The 24950-nt window shown below is 43.8% G+C and overlaps 1 protein-coding gene and 1 long non-coding RNA gene across 2 annotated transcripts in view; one reads left to right on the top strand and one right to left on the bottom strand.

The window, feature by feature from the left end:
- The window catches only part of RERGL (RERG like), a 232941-nt gene that overhangs the window by 201233 nt on the left and 6758 nt on the right, over positions 1 to 24950 (top strand). Inside the window, exons 3-5 of the mRNA XM_089689092.1 lie at positions 16142 to 16294; positions 20395 to 20451; positions 24335 to 24408. Of these exons, the coding sequence (XP_089545218.1) occupies positions 16243 to 16294; positions 20395 to 20451; positions 24335 to 24408 (183 nt within the window). The 5' untranslated portion in view covers positions 16142 to 16242. The remainder of the gene's footprint in view (positions 1 to 16141; positions 16295 to 20394; positions 20452 to 24334; positions 24409 to 24950) is intronic.
- Positions 15088 to 17216, bottom strand: LOC149452679 (uncharacterized). The gene is made up of 2 exons (XR_016314856.1): positions 16947 to 17216; positions 15088 to 15401 (listed from the first exon to the last, which is right to left on the bottom strand). It is a non-coding gene; the product is annotated as an uncharacterized LOC149452679 (long non-coding RNA).

A 24950-nucleotide genomic window follows, 5' to 3' on the forward strand; every position in this document is an offset into this window, starting at 1 on the left:
CACGTTTGTGAAAATGAATCAGGCGTGGATTAGTCTGGATTTCAAACCACCAGTTCCTGACACAACTGACTAAATCCGCCATGAATCATGCCCCTGCCATGTGCCACTTTCACGTCTCCTCACACTGCTGGTGTGTTCCATTTTTTGTCATAGGGTGCTGGCAGATTACGGGCCTCCCATAGCTGCTGCCAGGACCATAATCTGCCATGGGCCCCTGTACCGCCTCCTCATGCTGCTGCCAGGTCCACAGTGTCTCATGCCATGTGCCACTTTCAGGTCTCCTCACACTGCTGGTGTGTTCCATTTTTTGTCATAGGGTGCTTGCAGATTACGGGCCTCCTATAGCTGCTGCCAGGCCCCTAATCTGCCATGGGCCCCTATACCGCCTCCTCATGCTGCTGCCAAGTCCAGAGTCTCTCATGGGTCCCTGTACGGCGTCCCATTGCTGCTGTCTCCATCGCCACACTCTGCCACGTGTCACTTTCAGGTCTCCTCACACACTGCTGGTGTGTTCAATTTTTTGACATAGGGTGCTGGCAGATTACGGGCCTCCCATAGCTGCTGCCAGGCCCCTAATCTGCCATGGGCCCCTGTACCGCCTCCTCATGCTGCTGCCAGGTCCACAGTGTCTCATGCCATGTGCCACTTTCAGGTCTCCTCACACTGCTGGTGTGTTAAATTTTTTGACATAGGGTGCTGGCAGATTACGGGCCTCCCATAGCTGCTGCCAGGCCCCTAATCTGCCATGGGCCCCTATACCGCCTCCTCATGCTGCTGCCAAGTCCAGAGTCTCTCATGGGTCCCTGTACGGCCTCCCATTGCTGCTGTCTCCATCGCCACACTCTGCCATGTGCCACTTTCAGGTCTCCTCACACACTGCTGGTGTGTTAAATTTTTTGACATAGGGTGCTGGCAGATTACGGGCCTCCCATAGCTGCTGCCAGGCCCCTAATCTGCCATGGGCCCCTGTACCGCCTCCTCATGCTGCTGCCAGGTCCACAGTGTCTCATGCCATGTGCCACTTTCAGGTCTCCTCACACTGATGGTGTGTTCAATTTTTTGACATAGGGTGCTGGCAGATTACGGGCCTCCCATAGCTGCTGCCAGGCCCCTAATCTGCCATGGGCCTCTATACCGCCTCCTCATGCTGCTGCCAAGTCCAGAGTCTCTCATGGGTCCCTGTACGGCCTCCCATTGCTGCTGTCTCCATCGCCACACTCTGCCATGTGCCACTTTCAGGTCTCCTCACACACTGCTGGTGTGTTCAATTTTTTGACATAGGGTGCTGGCAGATTACGGGCCTCCCATAGCTGCTGCCAGGCCCCTAATCTGCCATGGGCCCCTGTACCGCCTCCTCATGCTGCTGCCAGGTCCACAGTGTCTCATGCCATGTGCCACTTTCAGGTCTCCTCACACTGCTGGTGTGTTCAATTTTTTGACATAGGGTGCTGGCAGATTACGGGCCTCCCATAGCTGCTGCCAGGCCCCTAATCTGCCATGGGCCCCTATACCGCCTCCTCATGCTGCTGCCAGGTCCAGAGTCTCTCATGGGTCCCTGTACGGCCTCCCATTGCTGCTGTCTCCATCGCCACACTCTGCCATGTGCCACTTTCAGATCTCCTCACACTGCTGGTGTGTTACATTTTTTGTCATAGGGTGCTGGCAGATTACGGGCCTCCCATTGCTGCTGCCAGGCCCGTAATCTGCCATGGGCCCCCGTACCGACTCCTCATGCTGTGACGTTGCAACAAGGTGGAATTCAACCCTACATATGTTAGACCGCCTTTACGAACAGCGAAAGGCCATCACAGATTTCCTGATGTTAAAAGCGGATAAAGGTACTCCCTGTGTAACTTAGATGTCAGCCATTGGCAGCTCATGCGTGACACCTGCGCTTGCTCAGGCCCTTTGAGGAGGCCACGCTATTCGTGAGTCGGCAGGACTATGGGATGAACGACGTCATTCCTCTGTTGCATGTCCTGGAACAAATGCTGTTAACAATGGCTGGTCAGGGTGCGGTAGACGTGGCGCACAGATCTCAACGCCACATGACCCCTGTGGGGGCAGGACAGGAAGAAGAGGAGGAGGTAGAGGAGGACATTGGTGCTCAGGAATTATTGAGTGAAATGGGTGGTTTTTCCACTCAGCGGACAGGAGTGGAGGAGCAGGAGCATCTGGTAGAGGAGGAGGAAGAGGAGACAGAGGACCCAGACGCACCGTGGCAGTATGCTGTGGAGATGGAGGCAGGGAGTCCCTCGCATTCCTTGGCACAAATGGCCCATAGCATGCTCGCTTGCTTGCGTACCGACAGCCGAATAATAACCATCAGACAGAGGGATGACTTTTGGCTGTCCACCTTGTTGGACCCTCGCTACCGTTCAAAAATGGTGGCCTTTTTCACACCTGCTGAGAGGGAGGCCAAAATAACGTACTATAAAAACCACCTATGTAGTCAGCTGGTCTCTGCCTTTCTGCGCCAACGTCCATCCTCAGACACTGTGGGCCCTGTGCGCTCGCGTTCCGCTGCCATGGCAGCAGGGGAGGGGTGGGGTGGTAGGAGCAGTGGCAGCTCCACCAGCAGCAGCTGCCTCAGTCTGCAGTCGATGATGAGTAGCTTTCTTCACCAGCGCAGTGAGGAAACTACTAACCAGCCGCAGCAGCAGCAGCAGCATCAGGTGGACCTGGAGCAGGACCTCAAACAACAGGCTTAGGCCTACTTGGACAGCACCCTGCCAACCGAGGTAGACAATCCCCTTGACTACTGGGCAACGAAACTTGACCTTTGGCCCCAACTAGCTGAATTTGCCCTTGAAAGGCTGTCATGCCCGGCCAGTAGCGTGGCATCGGAGCGCGTGTTTAGTGCGGCAGGAGGTATTGTAACTCCGCGGAGGACACGACTATCCACCCAAAGTGTGGAGAGACTCACGTTTGTGAAAATGAATCAGGCGTGGATTAGTCTGGATTTCAAACCACCAGTTCCTGACACAACTGACTAAATCCGCCATGAATCATGCCCCTGCCATGTGCCACTTTCACGTCTCCTCACACTGCTGGTGTGTTCCATTTTTTGTCATAGGGTGCTGGCAGATTACGGGCCTCCCATAGCTGCTGCCAGGCCCCTAATCTGCCATGGGCCCCTATACCGCCTCCTCATGCTGCTGCCAGGTCCAGAGTCTCTCATGGGTTTCTGTACGGCCTCCCATTGCTGCTGTCTCCATCGCCACACTCTGCCATGTGCCACTTTCAGGTCTCCTCACACTGCTGGTGTGTTCCATTTTTTGTCATAGGGTGCTGGCAGATTACGGGCCTCCCATAGCTGCTGCCAGGCCCCTAATCTGCCATGGGCCCCTATACCGCCTCCTCATGCTGCTGCCAGGTCCAGAGTCTCTCATGGGTCCCTGTACGGCCTCCCATTGCTGCTGTCTCCATCGCCACACTCTGCCATGTGCCACTTTCAGGTCTCCTCACACTGCTGGTGTGTTCCATTTTTTGTCATAGGGTGCTGGCAGATTACGGGCCTCCCATAGCTGCTGCCAGGCCCCTAATCTGCCATGGGCCCCCGTACCGACTCCTCATGCTGCTGCCAGGCCCGTAATCTGTCATGGGCCCCTGTACCGCCTCCTCATGCTGCTGCCAGGTCCAGAGTGTGTCATGGGTCCCTGTACGGCCTCCCATTGCTGCTGTCTCCATCGCCACACTCTGCCATGTGCCACTTTCAGGTCTCCTCACACTGCTGGTGGTTTCCATTTTTGTCATAGGGTGCTGTATGGCCTCCCATTGCTGCTGCCTCCACCGCCACACTGTGGCTCCACACTCTGGTTTTGGCCCCATGACTGCCCAAATGAGTGAAGTGTGCGGTGATTCTAAGATCGACGGCACTCATCTGCATGTCATACTGACTGTCAGTATTATTTCTCTTCCCCAGCAGACTCCAAGGGCATTTAAATTAAAGGTACAGTGTTCTGCACTAATATAAAGGCTCTCTGAAGCCTAGAAACACCCTTTTATAAGTTAAATTCGCAGCGAATATATTCGACTCGAATCGAAATTTTTCCACGAATTCGCCGAATCAGTCGAATCGAATTTTTGAATACTTCGCTCATCTCTAATAGCTAGGTCAGGGTTTGATCGAGCTCAGTGTCAGGGTTGTTCTGTTTTAAATGCTGCTTAATGTATTACCTCATTAGACCCAGTCTGTCTGGACAGTATGGTCACCTGCTGACTTCTACAACCCCCCCTCCCAAAAATTAAAAGTCAGCAGCTGCAAATACTGTAGCTGCTGATTTTTAAATATTAGTTCACTTATCTGTCCAGGGATCCAGCGGTGCCCTCATCCCAAACCGATTCTTCAATCGGCTGTCGGGTGCGGCTTCACAGTTGGTTTCCTACTGTGCTCTGCTTTGTGAATGGGCCGCAGTCTTGTGGGACTTGTGAAAGACCTAGAGAGCTGCGGGGGGAAGGGGGGGGGCCATGGCAAACTGAGTCGGAAGTGGTAGTGGGTACCTGTCAAACCTAGGCACCCACTCCCCTCTCCCCCCACAAAAGGTGCCAAATGTGGAAGCAGAAAGGGGGGAGGCAGATGAGCGGAGCTTCTACTTTTGGGTGGAACTCCACTTTAATAAAACACAGAAGTTGAATCTAGCTCAATATTACTTTATTTAATTGCAATACAGAAGATGTGTTTCCAGTTCATTGGCGTAAGAAGACAATTACTTTCCTAAGCCCTGTCTCTGTGATGTACTAACTCTGACTGTGGGAACATGGAAGAACAGGGGGAGTTTAGCTATAACTAAACTAACTAGCAATAGACAGGAGGGAAGGACATAGGGAGAGACCAAATCACATGATAAACAAGTTGTAATGGTACAAAATAGTCAGTAGATGTCGACGTACTACTGAGCAGTAGTAACCTGGTGTAGTTCTATACAACACATAAAGAAACATGAAAGTGGAGCAGAACTATGGTCAAGACTACGGTCAAAGGTCATGGTCAGTGTGTTTTGGGTAGATTAATATAAAACATTTTTTAATTAGTATCAGTGTCAACTAGTGTCAGAGTCAGTAGATGGGAGATTAGTAGATTGTGTCTGGGCCCTACTATGGGTATATACAAGAAATAACATACCCAAATGGTATTACTGCAATCATCAGAAGTATGAGAATTCATTTTGGTTTGTTCAATGGTGGTAACTCATGGTAACCGCAAGAAATATATAGTTACCTTTCAAGCTTTTTTACTCTTTTGTGCCAATTTTCCTTTGGTAATTTAAACAAAAATCAGTAGATATCTATTACCATATACCAAAAAATGAAGGCTTAATTTGTCCTGAAACAAAATAAGGTATAATTCACCTGGATACACTAAGTTGCGATAATATGTACAGTTTTACTAATACATGCTAAAGTTTTGTAGCCAGGTTCAGGCTGGTCATTCTGCAATTCAGGGACATGTGCTCACATATTTCTTCCCCTCTAGTGTTCAGCACAGAGTAAACACATAATTTCCTGCAGATAGAGGGGGAAGTGTGTCTGAGAAGCAGATGATCTTGGGACCTGTAGACCCACAGCCAGGAGGTTTACAGCCCATGGCACTGTAGCTAATCTCCCTGGACGTGGACAAAAAAGAAAAATTGATCAAAGATTGAAACTAAGGATTGTTCGAATGGTGGCTAAAGTCCTTGATCAACTTCCAAATTTAAGCTGACCTTCAGGCACAGCATACAACTATAATGTGTTTGTTCACCAATGCCAGACGTCTGCCAAGCAAATTAAGTGAGTTGGAAGCTTTGGTGTATGAAGAGAACTATGATTTAATTGGTATTGCTGAATCTTGGCTTCATTCTTCACATGACTGGGCCATTAATATTCTTGGCTATGTTCTCTTTCAGAGAGACAGGGTAAAAAAGAAAGGTGGTGGTGTCTGTCTCTATGTGAGAAGTGATCTCAAAGCGAGTGTGAAAGGGGACCTAGTTGATAGAGAGTGTGATGAGGCTGAAGCATTATGGGTTGAATTGCACATGTAGGAGCATACTACAAAGGTAATCATTGGAGTTTGTTATAAGCCACCCAATGTTAATGAAGAGGTAGAGACTGAGCTCCTTGCACAGATCAAAAGCGCTTCAAGGATTGGGACAGTGATAATAATGGGGGATTTTAACTACTCGGAATTGAATGGAGTAAAGGCACTTTGGGAACAGATAAAGAGCAAAAATTTATAAACCCTGGACAATTTTATAGTACAGTTCATAGAGGCCCCAACTAGGAATGATGCTTCTGCTGGACCTGGTAATCTCAAATCATGCAGAGCTTATTAACTAATGTCAATATAAAAGAACATCTGGGTAGCAGTGACCATAACATGATTTCATTTATTGTTAGCTGTAAACAACAAGCATATATAGGAAAAATAAAAACACTCATCTTTAAGAGAGCCAATTTTCCAAGGCTGAGAGATGCTCTTCAAGACTTAGACTTGCAGGGAATATTGGCATTGATGCACACAACACATAAATGGAAGTTCTTCAAAAAGACTGTATGTGAACACACAACAAAATATTTTCCCATGGTCAACAAGTTTAAAAGGCTAAAAATAAAACCTATGTGGCTTACAGCCAAAGTTAAAAAAGCTATAAATAATAAGAAAAGAGCTTTTATTAAATTTAAGAATGAAGGAACGCTATCATCGTTTAAACATTACAAAGAAGATAACATAATATGTAAAAAGGAAATCAAGGGAAAATTGAGAACGACAGATTGCAAAAGATAGGACAAACCCCCAAAAATTATTTAAATATATTAATAGTAAACAGCTTAGGTCCGAGCATGTAGACCCTTCACAAAATAATTTAGAGTGGATGGCTGGGGACAAAGAGAAGGCAAATTTATGAAATACCTTCTTCAGCTCTGTGTATACAAAGGAACATGGGGAAGCTCTTGTTCTGAGATGGTATTGACACAGCCCCAGATGATCCACACTGGCTCACAATTGATATGATCTAGAAATATTTAGACAGTATAAAGGTTCCTTAAAGAATGAGCTCTGCCATGTCAAAGCCGTTGTTTCTAATTTTTAGGGACTCTTTAATGACTGGCATAATGCCACTGGATTGGTGTAAGGCCAATGTGGTGCCAATATTTAAAAAGGGATCAAAATCTTTACCAAAAAATTACAGACCTGTTAGTTTAACTTCTTTAGTTGGGAAGATACTGGAGAGTTTAATAAAAGACCACATAGAGGAGTTCTTGCTGGAAAAAAAATATTTTAATCAAAAGACAGCATGGATTCATGAAAGACAGAAGTTGTCAAACAAATCTGATTTCTTTTTATGAGGAGGAGAGCAAAGCCTTGGACAGAGGGGTGGCTCTGCACATGGTATACTTGGATTTTGCAAAAGCATTTGGAAAAATCCATATGTAAATGGATAGAAAACTGGCTAAAAGATCGTATTCAGAGAGTAGTGGTGAATGATTCATACTCTGAATGGTCTAGGGTTGTCAGTGCTGTACTTCAAGGTTCAGTGTTGGGACCCTTACTTTTTAATGTATTTATAAATAATATAAAGTCTGGGATTACAAATCCCATTTCAGTTTTTGCAGATTACACCAAGCTGTGCAGTGGAATAACGTCCTTACAGGATGTCTCCAACTTACAAGCCAACCTCAATGCACTGTTTATTTGGGCAACTATGTGGAAAATTAGGTTTAATGTTGATAAATGTAAGGTGATGCACTTGGGGGCTAAGAATATGCATGCATCATACATACTAGGGGGGTACAACTGGGGGAATCAATGGTGGAGAAGGATCTGGGAGTTCTGGTAGATCACAAGCTTAATAATGACATACAATGCCAAGCTGCGGTTTCTGAAGCGAGCAAAATCCTCTCTTGTATTAAAAGAGGTATAGACTCCAGAGAGAGAGAGATATCATATTACCCCGGTACAAATCATTAGTAACACCTCATCTGAAATATTGTCAGGAATGGACTCAGCACTGGTGGTGGGACTCACCTGCCGTGTAGGCTGCAGTACCAGGGCTGACCAGTGGGTGCTCTCAGCAGCCAGAAGCTCACTCCTGCAATCAGCCAACACCTGGGGCTGATTGCAGGAGGTGTATTTAAGGAATGGCCAGACCTGCAGTCAGTGCCTTGGTGTATGTTTCCCATGAGCCCCTGTACCTGGTATCCTGTGTTTCTGCCTATTTGCTGGCCCTGCTTTGATCCTGACCTCTGCTGACCGTCTCCTGTTGAACCCCTGGCTTGCCTGACCATCCTTCTGCCTGATCCTCTGTACCACGCTGCCCGTGAGTTACTGAACCCGGCTTGTGACCCTGACTATTCCCTGCCTGCTCCTCCGGTACCTCACTGCCCGCACGTTGCTGACCTGGCCTGCCTGACTACGCCTGACGATCCATCCATCCCGCACGGATCCAGTCACTACTGTCCAAACCTGCCAGCCCCTTCACATCAGGCTTTCCCCCGGTACATACCCTCGGCGGACCCCTCTACCACAGTTGGGTGCACTCAGGGGCCACGACCTGGTCTCAGTCCTGCACCAAGTCCATCCCCACCATCAGGGGCTCTGGTGAAAAGGCAGACTGGGGCTTAGACTCCGCGCCCTGGGGAATCCTGTTCTGTGGGTCACTAGAGATCCCGCCGGGCGGTGCCTAACAGTACCTTACGGCCCGCCTGACTATTCCACCTCTCCAGCCCTGACTACACCTGTGTTCCTGAAGCCTGCTACTCCCCTGTGTCAGTCCACACATTTCTGGTCACACCCGGATCCCTGACAAATATGCAGTTCAATTTTGGGCACCAATTCACAAAAAGAATATTGGGTAACTGGAGAAAGTGCAGAGAAGGGCAACCACGGAGGAGTTAAGCTATGAGGAAAGATTAGAGGAACTGAATTTATTCTATTGAGAAGAGGAGATTAAGGGAGGATATGATCAACGTGTATAAATATACAGTATCATAGGTTCATATAGTGAACTCAGTATAGTTACTCACCCTGAGGTCATCACATAGGACAAAGGGGCACTCTTTACGTCTGGAGGAAAAGAGATTTCATCTCCAAATACGGAAAGGTTTCTTCACAGTAAGAGCTGTGAAAATGTGGAATAGACTCCCTCGAGTTGGTTCTGGCCAGCTCAGTAGAATGCTTTAAAAAAGTCATGGATTCTTTCCTAGATACACATAATATAACTGGATACTAATATTTATAGGGAAAGTTGATTCAGGGAGTATCCAACGGCCTCTTTGGGGATCAGGAAGGAATTTTTTCTCCTGCAGAAGCAAATTGGACCATGCTTTGCTGATAGTGGGGGTGGGGTGGGTTTGCCTTACTCTGGATCAACTGCGGGTGTAGGATTATACTTTTTTTTTTTTTTTTAATGGTTGAACTAGTTGAACTTTTGTCTTTTTTCAGCCAGACTAACTATGTGAGCTCACACTATACGTCACCATCTGAATGAAAAGGGACATTATGCACTATGGTAGGAGACTCAGGAGGACCCCACTGCTGACACAGAAACAAAAAAGATTGGAGTTCACCAAAACTTACCTGAGGAAGCCAAAAGTCTTTTGGGAGAATGTGGTGTGGACAAACAAAACAAAATTACAGCTTTTTGGTAAAACCCATCATTTTACTGTTTTCAGAAAAAGCATACAGTCCCTACAGTCAACCATAGTGGAGGTTTACTGATGTTCTGGGGTTGTTTTACTGCTTCAGGCACTAGATGTCTTAACCATGTGCATGACATTATGAAATTTGAAGACTACCAAAGAATTCTGGGGTGCAATGTAGGACCCAGTGTCAGAATGTTGGGTCTCCATCAGAGGTCATGGATCTTACAGCAGGAAAATGACCCAAAGCACACATCAAAAAGCACCCAGAAATTGTTTCAGACAAAGTACTGAACTAGCCAACAATGAGTCCAGATCTCAATCCCACCGAGCACCTGTGGAGAGATCTCAAAACAGCAGTTGGGAAAAGGAACCCTTCCAAACTTAGAGACCTGGAGCAGTTGGCGAAAGAAGATTGGTCCAAAATTCCAGTAGAGAGGTGTAAGGAACTCAATGATAGTTACAGGAAGCAATTTTTTTTTCCCAGGGATGTGTTATCAAATATTAAATTGAAGGTGCCAATAATTTTGTCCAATCAATTTTTGGAGTTTTGCATGGAATGTGTCAGATTAGGCTTTTTGTTTCTCCACTTACTAATACAAATAAAATAAATAAACATGAGAATGTCTAAACATTTGTAATTGCAACAATTTTCTGGGCGAAGTGGTGTATTATCTGACAAAAATGCAGGGGTGCCAATATTTTTGGCTATGAGTATACCTGCCTGAAGTTGTCCACTAGCCTATGAGAGGGTTGGAGTTGTTTTCTCCACTTGAACTAGTCATGGACAGAATTCTGCTTTAAAACTACCAGGTAGCCCATATACCCTACACATTACTCCCCAGAGTTATCTAAATATATTTCTCATCAAGCAGAGCTGAATATACTAGAGATCCATTTATCAGTTGCTGCTGAATGGTTTGTGCTCTGGAGCATTGTGTGACTCCTTAGAGGGTCCTGCTACATGTGAGGCATCATCTGGGAAGCTCCTAGCTATTTTTGAGGCAGCTGAAACTTTTGTGCTGCTGTAACCTATAGCAACTCACTATGGGACAGAGGAAATTTGTATTAGATTGTGTAGTGTGAAGACAAGAAACTGCGCAGCATGAAGGAGAACAGTTTCTTCTAGGGATCACTATGTCTGCCATTTTCTGGTGGTTAGAGGGCTAAATTAAACTTTTGGAAATGTGCAGGGTGCGTCTGGAGCAGGAGCAGCTCAGGACCTGCATGTCTAATGTACCATTGGATTAGCAGGGGACAGAGGGGAGAATTATGTGCTGCTGCTTCTGCATGGAATCATCCATTGTGCACAGAGACTGTTGTACATGGCTGCAGAATACACCTAGAGAGGAATTCACAAACCCTACTAAGCCCTTCTGTGACTGAAAGATTGCTGTCCTAGGGATTGTTACCATCTGGGCTTTGTAGGGCAACCTGATCAGAGGCGCAATAATAACCTAAGGGAAGTTTGGCGCTGTACACCATTGGAGGCTTTAAAACCATCAGTATAGTTTGCCACTATTGCTCAGGACTAGCTGTGACCATCCATCCTTGGAGCACGTGTAAACAGTGATTGGAGCTTCTTTTGGAGATGACACACTATTCTTGCTTCCCAAGGCGTTAAGAGGAGGAGGACCACAGAGATGAATCTGCTGCAGGGAGTGCCAGGACCACCTCAGGCACCGGCAAGGCTAGTTTCTAACCTGCTGCTGTTGTCGTTAGTAGAGGCCTGCAATGCACCCTTTAGTGCCAGATCCAGAGAACTGTACTGCAATAATCACATGACAGACAGAGGCCCATAAGCCCACTGGAGTGATGGAAGGATAAGTTGGTAGTGATAGGGCTACTTTCACTGCCGGATTTAGAACTTGGGGCACCTCAAGTTTGGAGACCCCTCAATGTTAACATTCATGAGCCAGCAGAGAGAATGTTAACAATATACAGTATTCCCGAGATGAGAGAGCAAGCATCATCGAGCATAGGTAACTATTTCGCTGAGCTCTCTGTAAAATCTTTCTGATCATTATGGCAAGTCCCCACTCTTTTTGCTGAGTGAACGACGTTGAGAGGTGCATAGAAGGTGGTGTGTATGGAACCACAGGCTAAAAGGATTAGGAAACGAAAAATCACCTGTTGGAAGTTGGGTTGAAGGACCTAGGACATGGAAAAAACCCATTGGTTAGGAGTTGACTTCACTACTACACTTGGTGCAAAACATGTTAGGAAGGAAGGTCCTCTGCTCTTTTGCCGATTTTATCCAACACTCTGCTATGTCATTCTGCCCAAATTCCAGTCCAGGGCCACACCTGACCAATCTCATAATTTCGGGGAAATACTCGCTATCAAAGTTTTACCATATTTGAGATTGCAGTGTCAGATTCACCCCTTTATCCAAACGGGAAGTCAGCTTCTCTCTCAAGTTTTTCATTGCTATAAATAGATGCTGGTCATTAACTTTACTTCCACACAATGCAGTCGGGGCTGTTGCCTGGCACTTTCCAACATTTTTCAAACTTTTCTCTTGTCCCAACCACTTGTCTCTCATAAACAAGGCAATACATTCTGTGAGACAGTCTTGTTAAAACATACATCTTAAATAGTAAAATATTATGAGAAGCTGAAATGTAAAATATCTGCTAGAAGCCTTCAACCCTTTCTTTGCCTTTGAAGTCAAGCTTAACTGTCTCGTATCCTGCAACACACACACACTTTGTTAATTTTTTTAATAATAAAACTAATTTTATAATTATGACATTTAAATAAAGGAAATCTGGGGCCCCCACTCTGGTAGGGGGGGTCTGGGCCAATTGCCCCTTTTGCACCCTTATAAATCCAGGCACTGATCACAATTAGTGCCTGCTGAGGAACTGTCTATAGAGACTCTTTCCAGAGTTCAGTCAGGCCATAGCAGAAACATGGGACTCAAGCCCCGTACACACGGGCCGAATATCTGCCAAAATCAGCCGATACAGTAGGAACGACCAATTTTTGGCCCGTGTGTACAGCTGTCAGTCTGGCAGAAGCCGATCCTGCATTTGGCTTCTGTCGAACAAGCATCCTTGAAAACCAGCAGCAGACCGACATCCAATCAGCACATGCAGAGGGGGGGGGGGGGGCAGTCCCACAATAAGAACACAATAGCACAGCAGGGGAGACCTCTGTACTAATATTGCTTGTGTTAGTACAGTGATCTGTAAGGTTAAAAAACTTCTAGTGTGTACAAGGCTTCAGTGTCAATTGTTGGTTGGTCTTCAGATGGAAGAGTGATATTCCCTGCCACCAGTGAGCTCAGCACTAGCAGTTCCTTTGCTAGCACTGCCCCCTGCTGGACATTCAGAAGTTGACGAGCCTGCTCATAGAGCTGTCATTCCTGAAACTTCTCAAGCTACCGAGTACCTCACTTTTGCAAGTTGCAGAGGGTAGTGATTAAAGAGGAGGCACAAGAATATGGACTGGTATATCCTTATATGCTAAAGAGAATAATGCAGGAGATAAAATTGATTGATATGACTGGTTGTTCAAGAGTTCTTGGGAAACTCAAAGCTACATATTCGACTGAGGTGTGGAGATAAAAACAACAATTGTGTGAAAACCAACAGAGTGGTGATTTGCCACTGTGTCATATCTATGGACCGGAGTGGCAGGCCCTTTCAATGACCAGATCCCCATTTCTACTGAGAACATTGTATGAGAAGTTGTTTCACCAGCCCTTTGTTCTGGATTATCTGTGAATTTACATTTCAGTTATTTGAAGCTAAGGAAGAGCATGCAGAACTTTAGTATTAAACAAAAGGAAATAGTTGGGGCCCTAGAGCTTAGAATGAACCCACTGGACTTTGGGTTTACAAAGACAGTAAGGAAAATGTGAATTGATACCTATTTCCTAAATTAAAGTTGAGGGTTTGATTTTTGTTTCATTCAATGAATGTGAGCTAGACTACATCCCCGGAAAGATCTTTGAGGGCAAGCCTTTGGGAAAAATAGTGGAGCACAGTGGCTAAATGGTTAGCACTTCCGCCTGGCAGTACTAGGGTCGTTGGTTTGAATCCCAACTACGGCACCACCTGCCTTGGAGTTTGCATGTTCTCCCTGTGCCTGCGTGGGTTTCCTCCGGGTACTCTGGTTTACTCCTACACTCCAAAGACATGCTGGTAGGTGAATTGGATCCAGTCTAAATTGGCCCTAGTATGTGTATGTATGAATGTGAGTTAGGGACCTTAGATTGTATGCCCCTTAAGGGTTAGGGACTGATGTGAATGTACAATATATATATGTAAAGTGCTGTGTAAATTGATGGCGCTATAGAAGTACCTGAAATAAATAAAATAAATAAATCTCTAAAACGAAATGAAAACTTGGTGTTGACATACATATGTTTTTCCGCCACTGGGTGGCAATAAAGTAATTGAAAGTCAGGTTGAACTTCATAAAGTGATTTCCATTTTTTTTTATTTGAAATACAAAGTTTACACTATGTCTGTCAAAAGTTAGCCTGCAGCTTCTTGTGTGTTTATTCTTACCTCCTTGCTGCTCTTGATTTCTCACATGTGTGTTTGTCTGTGCTCACCTGTGGGTGTCGTCTGCTATTCTCTGAGTTTTATGTCCTTCCCTTCCATCACTTCCTGGCCGCCTCCTAGCTGGCTTGTCTATTTAAGACATGCTCAGTCAGTCCCACTTTGCCTGAGCAACGTGTTGTTGTCGGAGCTCCCTTGTGTTTCTACTTAGTATCCTTTATAGTCTATCTGTGTACCGACCCCGGCTTTGTCCCTGACATCGCTCCTATATAGTCTATCTGTGTACCGACCCCGGCTTTGTCCCTGACATCGCTCCTATATAGTCTATCTGTGTACCGACCCCGGCTTTGTCCCTGACATCGCTCCTATATAGTCTATCTGTGTACCGACCCCGGCTTTGTCCCTGACATCGCTCCTATATAGTCTATCTGTGTACCGACCCCAGCTTTGTCCCTGACATCGCTCCTATATAGTCTATCTGTGTACCGACCCCGGCTTCGTTCCTGACATTGCTAGTTTTCCGCCTGTCCTGACCTCAGCTTGCCTACTGGATTTCCTGTGTCTTCTCCCGCTGAACCCTGCTCCCGCTTGCAGTCTCCTCTACCTCAACTGGGTGTACCTGGGGGCCGCGACCTGGTCCCAGCCTGCTGCAAGTCCATCCTCACCATCAGGGGCCCTGGTGAACAAGCAGGTTGGGGCTTAGACTCCACGCCCTGGGGAACCCCAAGTTGTGGATCAAAGAGCTCACCACCACAGGTGCTGACAATGTCCCCCATAGGTTATGGGGAAGAAGCGTAACTCGCCCAGGAGTGAGGTTTTGTCCATTAACTGTACCTTGCTGTTTCGTGCTTTTTTGCAGATGGAATGCCTGGTGATATTCCTATAAGCAACTGCATTTGTTTAGCACAAAAATCAAATGGGACTTTACTGGTACAGAAAATGGACAACCTCATATTAATGTATAAAACATGTTTATTGAAACATATCTTCCAAAAATTTACCATAAAAACAGTATTTTAGCTAGTCAGCCCAATAAATTACAGCATTATATGTTATGACATCTAAGTCCTGCAGAGTTCGACGCGTTTCGCTTATTAGCTTCCTCAGGACCCCGAACGAGTTTGGGGCAATGAAGTCCAATGCCCTAGATGTCAACATGAGCGGTAATAAAGGGTAGCAGCAACGGTTGAAATGGTCATAGATGAACATCCGCACACATGGCCACTTCCGCTCGTATCCCACACAGTGAGGCCACTCAGTAACTCACTGAAAAAAGAAGCAGACAGCAAGTCTATCCACATGCTGATGTCATTCATATGTGATATATCCTGTGCACACTCTCCACAAAGCAGTCTGGTAATCCCAACATCAAAGTAGAAATAAGAAAAGTCCACCCAGAGGTAGTAATTATGTAGTATCACTAAATTACTTGTCCCATAACTCTTCTATGTCAGTCATTAGGATTATTCGCATATGGATCCTATAATACACCATGTAATGGCAATCGCCCTCTGTGTGCGTCTTTCCTGCTGGCGCCATAGGAATGAGGCACGTTTGCAGTCTGATTTATATAATGATGCATTTGTTTACCATCTAAAATGTAAAAGTGATGCATAGTCTTTTGTCACTTAGCTTGCTAGCTGTAGACAGTATGGTGATGTTACTTATATGCCACCATACAACAGCTGATTGGGATGTTTGTTACCCCTAGACAGACTATTGCTACGGCTAGAAAAGTTAAGAGCGTCCATTAATATTCAGATGCTCCTTAAGGGGTACACAACATGCATTAAAAAAGAGACATTAATTAATTTCATATTTAATAATGGCCAAAGGCATTTTGTATTACATTTGCCGTAGAAAAGTCTATATTTTTAGAAATATCTCTTTCCTGTGTTCAACATGATTACTTTGTAATGAATAGTGGATATGTGTAGGATTCCTGGAGGAGATTTGGCTCCTCGGACAGGATGGTGATGTCATTGCCGCTATTTATACATCTCCAGCTACAAAGATTCCACAAAGACAGAATGTGATGTGAGGGGGGGATCATCAGACATCTAGTTTGGAGATCTGCTGACCAATGAGAGGAAGAAGATGGTGAAACATGAGTGACATTAAACTGACCGTCCTGGGCAGCCCTGGAGCTGGAAAATCTGGTAAATCTTTTGAATATTTACTATAGAAATAGAGAGATAGGAGGTCTCATGTCAAGAAGGATTTACTCCTTTTATCATCCTTGTGTTAGTTATGAAGGTGTCTGAAAGATGAACTGTCTATGTAGTCTAATGCAGCCAATCAGGTTATTTCTTACAAATGATTTAGCAGCAAGATTCAGCATCTCAGATAATCTAAAGTACTAGGGATAACAGATCATTTTTACTTTGATAGTGGTGTGTGTTAATTTTGTTCCACAGTTGTACACAAAACCAAAGAAGTCTTTTGAGCAGCTAGTCAGGGTCCAACACAGATTTGCAACTGAACAGAAAGATCTCTTTTGTCACATGAGGAAATACTCAAGTATTTTGCAGAGAACAATGGCAGCCAGTTAAATAATTCCCACTAATTTTCTACGGCAAGCTGGATATTTGGTGCACTTCGAGACAGAGTAAGGAGGTAGATGCGGCATACAATAGTATGTATAAGCATATGTCCTTAGGTAATTCTGATGTACCATGGAGTGGAGGCAGCCGGCCAATAACAAGCTAGAGAGGCCCTGTGGAAGATCAGGAAGAAAGAGGTGGCGCCCTTTAAGTGCAGTATGAAAGCTTTTTAAAATGGATGTAAGGTATAGTAATACAGGCCACTCACAAAGCATAAGTAGGTTTGAGCTTGTAAATTAATAAGCATCCACTGTGGTGAAGGAGTGAAGCCTTTGAATGGATAGTGGTCACCAGCATCTGGCGGTGGTGCTGGTGGCTTCCAGCACATCCACCTAGTTCCGGGATTCCCTCAGTTGAGACGTCACTTCTGGTCACATGATGGCAGGGGTTGGCGAGCGTTTGGAGCATGCGTGGTCCCTCATCAGGCCAATAATTTTCTATGCAGACCAACTTCTAATATTTTCTTGTATCTCAGCTGCTGCTTCTGCAAAAAAAAGAGATACCATCATTAAAGAAGACTTACAGGTATAAATAATTTTACAGTTTCATTGACCAGCTTGGACCAATGTAACTATGCGTATACCATACCTGCGGTTCCCTCTAGAAGTTGGAATCGCTGTAGTAGGCACCCCTACTATAGTGATCTCCACTAGAAGAGGATTAGGTGGAAATCATGACATCACCTCGTCCAATCAGAGAACACTTTACATTCATTGAGAAAATGCAAAACAAACTCTAAACGACACCTGTGGCGAGCAGCTGATCTCTTGTGTTCGGAATGCAGCAGAACAGCCACTTACCATAGGTCCCGCGTGTGGGTGGGGTCTATTTTCACAGTTGTCAGACTGGGGCTGAACTGCCCTGCTGATGGGGACCACTCCATGGGTGTGCTCACTAGTGCCTGGGACCAGGTGGGACCATGGTCATGCAGACATCAACATTAAGGCGGCACCCTGTACTTAAAAGTGAACTGTCCACCTTCCACAGTAACTTGAGGCTCTTCACTGTGAGATTCTCCTCCCATGAGCCAGTATACCTTACTTCCTGGATGCAGCATTTTGAGGGGGACACCACATAGGCTGTGTCCCACTCTACCAACCAGGTACTGTGCCACCTCACTCCCAGCTGCAGAACAGATATCCCGCCATGCACTAAGCATGGATCTCCTGCATGTACACCAGTCAGCTCCTTACTCTCCCACACCTGCAGCTAGATCCATAGGGTCTCTGTGCCGCAAATTCAGTCCCGAATGCTATGGGGCACAGACTGCTAGCATTCAACCAGTCCTGGTTACCCATATCATGATAGATATCTTCCAGCCATCTCCTCTGCATGGTGAACCTCTCTTTAGTGGCACTCTAGCTTCTTCTCTTCATCCCCCCTGTGAGTGTTCAGGCCCTGTTCCTCTGATACGCCATGTACCTTAACCACTTGCCCACCACCCTATAGTAGAAGTACTGCTAAAGGGCAGCAGGGCTACGCAAAATCACGTATATATATGTGTTTTGCATTTCTGCTATTGGCGGCTAGGGATGTCAATCACTGGGTCCCGGACTGCACTTGGCGATCATTGGGGAAAGCTGACAGGGGAGAGACCTGTGTGTAAACAATACATGTCTCTCTCCTGTCAGCAAGGACATGCTGCTTTTTATTTCTCTGCACAGCAGAGAAATACAAAGCAGCATGTCTCCATAGTAAAGCACATAATGTAAAACACACACAGCACATAGTTAACCCTTTGATCACCCCAGATGTTAGCCCCTTCCTGCCTAGTGCCATTAGTACAGTGTCAGTGCTTTTTATTATCACTGATTGCTGTATTAGTGTCACTGACAAAGTTATGTCATTGGCAGTTAGTCATTTCCCACCCAGTGTCAGAATGCCCATTGCAGTCCTGCTATAAGTCGCTGATCATCACAATTACTAGTATAAAAAAAAAACATTCCAGTATATACACCGCCATTTGTAGATGCTATAACTTTCAGTTAAACCAATTAATTTACACGTATTAGGATTTTTTTTTAGCAAAGACATGTAGCAGAATACATTTTGGCCTACATTTATGAAGAAATTAGATTTTTTAATTTTTTTTATTGAATATGTTTTATAGCAAAACATATTGGGGGTTGTTTTCCAAAATTGTCGGTCTTTTTCTGTTTATAGTGCAAAAAATAAAAACTGCAGATGTGATCAAATACCACCAAAAGAAAGCTCTATTTGTGGGGGAAAAAGGACATAAATTCATTTATGTACAGTATTGCATGACCGCGCAATTGTCAGTAAAAGGAATGCAAAAAATGGCCTGGTCAGGAAAGGGCGTAAATCCTCTGGAGAACAAATGGTTGATTAAACAGGCTGAACTGCTGTAATACTGACACTCAGTGGCTGAATATCTCCTTGCCATGGGAACTCTGCCATACTGAAGTCTCTATCTGCTCAACCCAGCTCTGATGAAGAAGGGAGCACCCTTCGAAACGCGTTAGCCTTCATTCCCCCCCCCTTTTCGATTTACCTGTAACCCTGTTTGGATTATGGTTACTTATGCCTGTTATACCATCACTTTGTGAGTATATTTCCTTAATAATAAAATTAGTCACTATGTATTGAGGTAATGCGCAAGGTTTGTGCGCTCTTTCTTTCATCTTCTTCTACGGACAAATGGTTAATGCAACCCTTTTAATGACTTCAGACCAGGCATGAAACAGTAAACAGTAACTTTATTGAAGACTTGCAGCAGTGCAGAACATGATGTCCAATCTCTCAGAAGCATAGACACAGTCCTAATCTAAGTAATGTTGGCTGCCCAGGTTCATACCTTGCCTGCAGGTAACAAGACTCCTGGCTCCAGGTGGAATCCCATGTGGGTGACCCAGCCATCGGGAACCTGCTGCTCCAACCGGACTACATAGCTCAGCAGACTCAGTACAGGTTTGTCATTTCAATCTACTGGCCCTGCATCCTCCCTATGTATTTAACAGAACACAACAGGGGCAGGACCCAGAAAAGCCTGGGAAAGAGTCCAGCAACTGTTAACCCCTTCCCATCTCGGGCAGCCCAAGCTAACTACACAGTCACATATTGCAAACACTTCAACAGTAAAAATACATTCACTGGTATCCCAAAGGTAACTGCTTACACACGTACATTTTTGCCAGTACACCAGTTCAAGTAGTGTCCAAACGCTTGGCACAAGACCTATAAAATAGTGGAGATCACTGTAATAACGATGTCTGCTACAAGGATATCCTACAGGTATGGTATATGCATAGTTACATTGTTCCAATATGAACTAATGTACTGTAACAATGTAAAAATAGTCATACTTGGAATTCTAATGTTCATGGTTGCACCCCTTATCAATGTTAAACCTATAAAGTGTCAAACCCCAAAAAGTGCTAAATGTCCTATGGTCACAATATTATGTTCCAAAATGCTCCATGCTTATTTACATAGACACACAAAGAAAATACAGGAAAGCGTCTGGCAGAAAAGTGTCACCATCAAAGATAGAGAAACTTCTTTTTAAACAGTCCCTATAATGTCCTATATGTTCCTCAATGACAGGTCTATACAAACAGAACATGAATATTGCTTTGCTGGATTATCATTATTTCTCAGCTGCTGGTTCATTTTCCCTTTTCTCAATTTCTATTCAGCTCTCATAGTTCGTTTCCTCACTGGAAGGTACATCAGTGAATATGCCTCAAACTCTGGTAAGAGAGACAACTGACACCCTTCTTTATTGGTAGAGGATCAGGTTTATTAAGAATACCCAAAGTATTAGGACATAGTTAGGACTAGGATCGGGGTTAGGTAAGGGTTAACATTAAAGCAGGATTAGGGTAAGGTTGGGTTAGGATTAGAGTTGGGATAAAATAAGGGTTGGATTTGTTATCAAGATTTGGTTTAGGGTAAGAATAAAGGTCAGGATTAGGATCACAGTTTTGATCAGTATTAGCATCACTATCAGAATCGGGTTGGGTTTAAAATCAGGATTTGAGGTTTAGATTACAGTCAATAGCAGCATTAGTGTCAAGTTTAGGATAAGGTTCAAGGTTAGGGTTAATGTCTGGATTAAGTTTAGGATTAAAAAATTGGTTAGGGTCAGGATTAGGGGTTAGGTTAAGGATTAGGGTTAATGTCAAGATTAGGGTTAACCAGCATAGGAAAACTAGCTAAAACCTGTTTTAATATTGCAATAAAAGTCAAACTCTCACATATATGTATATAGGCATATGTATACAGGTAAGTGCTTACTAGAGTCAAGACATTTTTGTCAAGTGTGATGAGTGTGACTTCTCTAATCTAATCTGTATGAACATGCAGAATGGGTATACATTGCTATAAATAATTTTCTTACTGTTATTTCACTCTAATTTCACTTCTATAAACTTTAGCTGCTGGTACCACAATGATATAAATCATCCTAAAATGTTATTATAACACTGTGCCACACTAAAATAAATACAAAATTAAAACCTCCTTATTTATACATGAATGTGTATCAAATATATCTCAAGTGCCACCAGACAAATAACAAATTTAAAAATTAGAACCTATGAATAAATATGCACTGTAGACAAAAAAACAAAAACATTCAATTAAATAAACATCAAAAGTTACTAAATTCATTAAATACAAAGTGCATAGTGCATAAACCAGCCTTAGCACTACACCTTTCATAAAGGCAACATAAAACCACCTCAAAAAAGAAGGCATTGGAGGTGACTGATATCTTGTTAAACTGTTCCCAGCTGGAAGGGATGAGGTTGTGATTAGTTGTTTTATAATTTAAGAGCCATCCTGGAAGGTGAGAGTGTTCATTGGGGAACGGTGGTGGTTACACCGTAATTGACATTATACAAGGTTACTGTAAAGATCACGAATTCAAAATGATGCAGCGCTACCCTAATAATAAAATAATACAATATGGCAAAAACAAACAAAGTGACATAAATATATATATGTGACAAAAAAACAGTGGATTGATCCTCTCTGGGGATCTCAATATAAAGTGACATAATATATATGTGCCAATAAATCAGTGGATTGATTCTCTCTGGGATCTCAAGTGAAAAAGTGATCACAACTGGTATAAAAAAACAGGAACCAATACCCCCACTATCCAAAATAGGATCATACACAAAATAAAATAAAACAAAAATAAGCGTGAATCCCTAAATAGAGATCAATAAATTCATGCAAATGATGGTGAAAATGAGAAAGCGAACCCCTAACAGGGATCAACAATATCATGCAGATCATGACAAATAATGGCTAAATTAAGTCAAAAAGTAAATAGTGACATAAAATGGATCCCTAAATATGGGATCAATTAAATGCAATAGTGCCAAAAAACACACATACAAAAAGTATATTTATGAGCAAACACATAAAAAAAAATAAGTGAACATATAATAGTCCGTAAACATAAAAAAACCCCGAAAAATTAAAAAAAAAAAACTTAAAACAACCAAGTCCAAATAGGTGCATATATACCAAAAACTTTCCAATTACTCCTAAGTGCAGGTGGATGTGCATCACCACCGATGGAAATAATCCATATGTGGCTAAAATGCCCCCCTCACCTCCTTGATGTGACCCTCAAAGGGCCAAAACGCTTATTTGTTATTTGAAGCCAGGAATATTCATTGGTAATGGACACCTGCTCAGGTAGATGATATCCCCCTCACTAGGAACAGCCAGGTCCCCTCCAGCATAAAGCAGCCAGACACCAACTCACAGATAGGATAAAGATAAAAAGAAACCTCCCACGGTGTAAATCCGTTTTAATAGGGACTCTCAAATCACAGCACAGCCAAATGCCCACTCACATTTAGTAAGATTAAATAAGTTTTTCAAAAGACCTCATGCTAAAGATGTACTTGCATGGGAACTCATTGGGTGCAGCAAGATGGCGTCCGCACCGGAAGTACGTCACCACACTCACGTTCTACGCATTACATCACGCTATCACGTGACTCTTTTTATGTCACTTTGTTTGTTTTTGCCATATTGTATTATTTTATTATTAGGGTAGCGCTGCATCATTTTGGTTTCTTTAGTTTTTATTTCCACATGGTATATGGTTAGGTGCTAGCAGCTCCCACTCACCTAATTTATCACGTAATAGTAGCGCAGCAGATCTTCATTATTTTTGTTAAATATCACAAATTGTTGTTTCCACACATAGACTTAAATAGTGGAGACTCTTTTATATACAGTATATATATATATATATTTACAATTTAATGTTATGAGTATTCTACAGGTTTGAATTTATGAACTATGTGCACTATACGCTCTGTATTTGATTAATTTAGTAACTCTTGATCAGTGTGCGCTGTTAACTGAATTAATTTGTTTGTTATTAATGGATATTTATTCACATGTTCAGTTTGGAAGTACAGTATGTTGTTTATTTTGTTGCACTTGAGTTATATTTGAAGCGCATTCACCTATAAGTAAGGAAGTTTTATTTTAGTGTGGCACATTAAAATATATACAGTACATAACTAGAAATAAACTGAGAGTAAATTTACCTGAAGGTTGTTTTATTCTGCATTTCCAGGTTTGGCTAGAGAGGGGAAAGTGATCACATCTCTATTATTATTTAATATTGTTTGTTTCCTCATTGGGAGGATTACACCTCATTTTTTGTCCTGATGAAAGATCCCAGTGTTAAATGAGGTGAGGTAAAAACCTCTCTGTGTAGGAAAAGAATGTAATGAAACCTGAAAGGCTGGTTAGGGTGAATAGGGTTAAAGTTAGTTTTAGGATAAGTATTAGGAAAAGGGTCAGAGTTAGGATGATAAGTATAGGGATCAGGAACAGGGTCAGAGTTAGGATGATAAGTATAGGGATCAGGAACAGGGTCAGAGTTAGGATGATAAGTATAGGGATCAAGAACAGGGTCAGAGTTAGGATAAGTATAGGGATCAGGAACAGGGTCAGAGTTAGGATGATAAGTATAGGGATCAGGAACAGGGTCAGAGTTAGGATGATAAGTATAGGGATCAAGAACAGGGTCAGAGTTAGGATGATAAGTATAGGGATCAAGAACAGGGTCAGAGTTAGGATAAGTATAGGGATCAGGAACAGGGTCAGAGTTAGGATGATAAGTATAGGGATCAGGAACAGGGTCAGAGTTAGAATATTAAACAGTAAAGGTATTAGGATCAGAAAGAGGTTCAGAGTCCTTAAGATGAATAGGATCAGGAATAGGGTTAGAGTTTGGATAATAAGTGTTAGGCTCAGAGATTAGTATTAGGATCGGGAACAGGGTCAGAATTAGAATAATACATATAAGTTAGGCACAGGATAAGTATTAAGGGTAAATATTATAAAATACAGAGTTATACTCAACATAGGTATTCGGATCAGGAATAGGGTCAGCGTTAAGATGAGAAGTATTAGGGTTACATTCAGGTTAAGTATTAGGGACAAGTGAATCACAACCTGTGTTAGCATTGCTCTGGATTTACGCTGTCTTATCATAATCATATGTCTTATCATAATCAGATGTTTTTTCATAATCAGTAATTTCTTCAAAGAAGCAGGGTGTAACTAGATTGTGTCTATCTGGTTTTGTTTCAGAATGTGCATACACCAAGCAGATTAATGTAGATGGGAAGGTGACCAGCCTGGAGATATATGATCCCTGCTCACAGGTAATATAGAGACTTCCCAATGTCTGTGTCATTAGAAACAGGGGTGTATTTACCACAAGGCAAACAAGGCATTTGCCTAGGGTGGCATTTTTCAGAGGGGCAGCAGCATTTTTCAGGGGGGCAGCGCTGTCCCCTGAAAGAGGGAATGGAAGAAGGAACACAAGCAGCACGGGGACCAGGTGGGATCTAAGAGAGGCTGCAGGCTGCTTGATGGTGTATGCAGAGCCTGACTCTTGTTCCTGGAGATTTCGAAAGCTGTGAAGGTTAGTGTCGTATCTCTTGCCGGGGTAGGGTTGGGGGTTGCCCGGTGGAAGTGGAAGGCTCTTTCTGGTGGGGGGGGCTGGGGTGTTGTTGGTCAATGCCCGTGGGGGGGAGCCAATTTTTGTGTTGCCTAGGGCAGCACGAAACCTAAATACACCACTGATTAGATACAATCACTATGTTAGACCTCTGTAGAGCACAGCCATTGCAGTGCACAATATTATCAGTCACAGTGCTTCTTACACTATGTACTAGGGGCTCCTTTCAGTGTGTCACGTACC

Source organism: Staurois parvus, unplaced genomic scaffold (genome assembly GCF_062004578.1).
Source record: "Staurois parvus isolate SC_StPar_1 unplaced genomic scaffold, SC_StPar_1.0 ptg000469l, whole genome shotgun sequence".
NCBI classification, from domain to species: Eukaryota; Metazoa; Chordata; class Amphibia; order Anura; family Ranidae; genus Staurois; species Staurois parvus.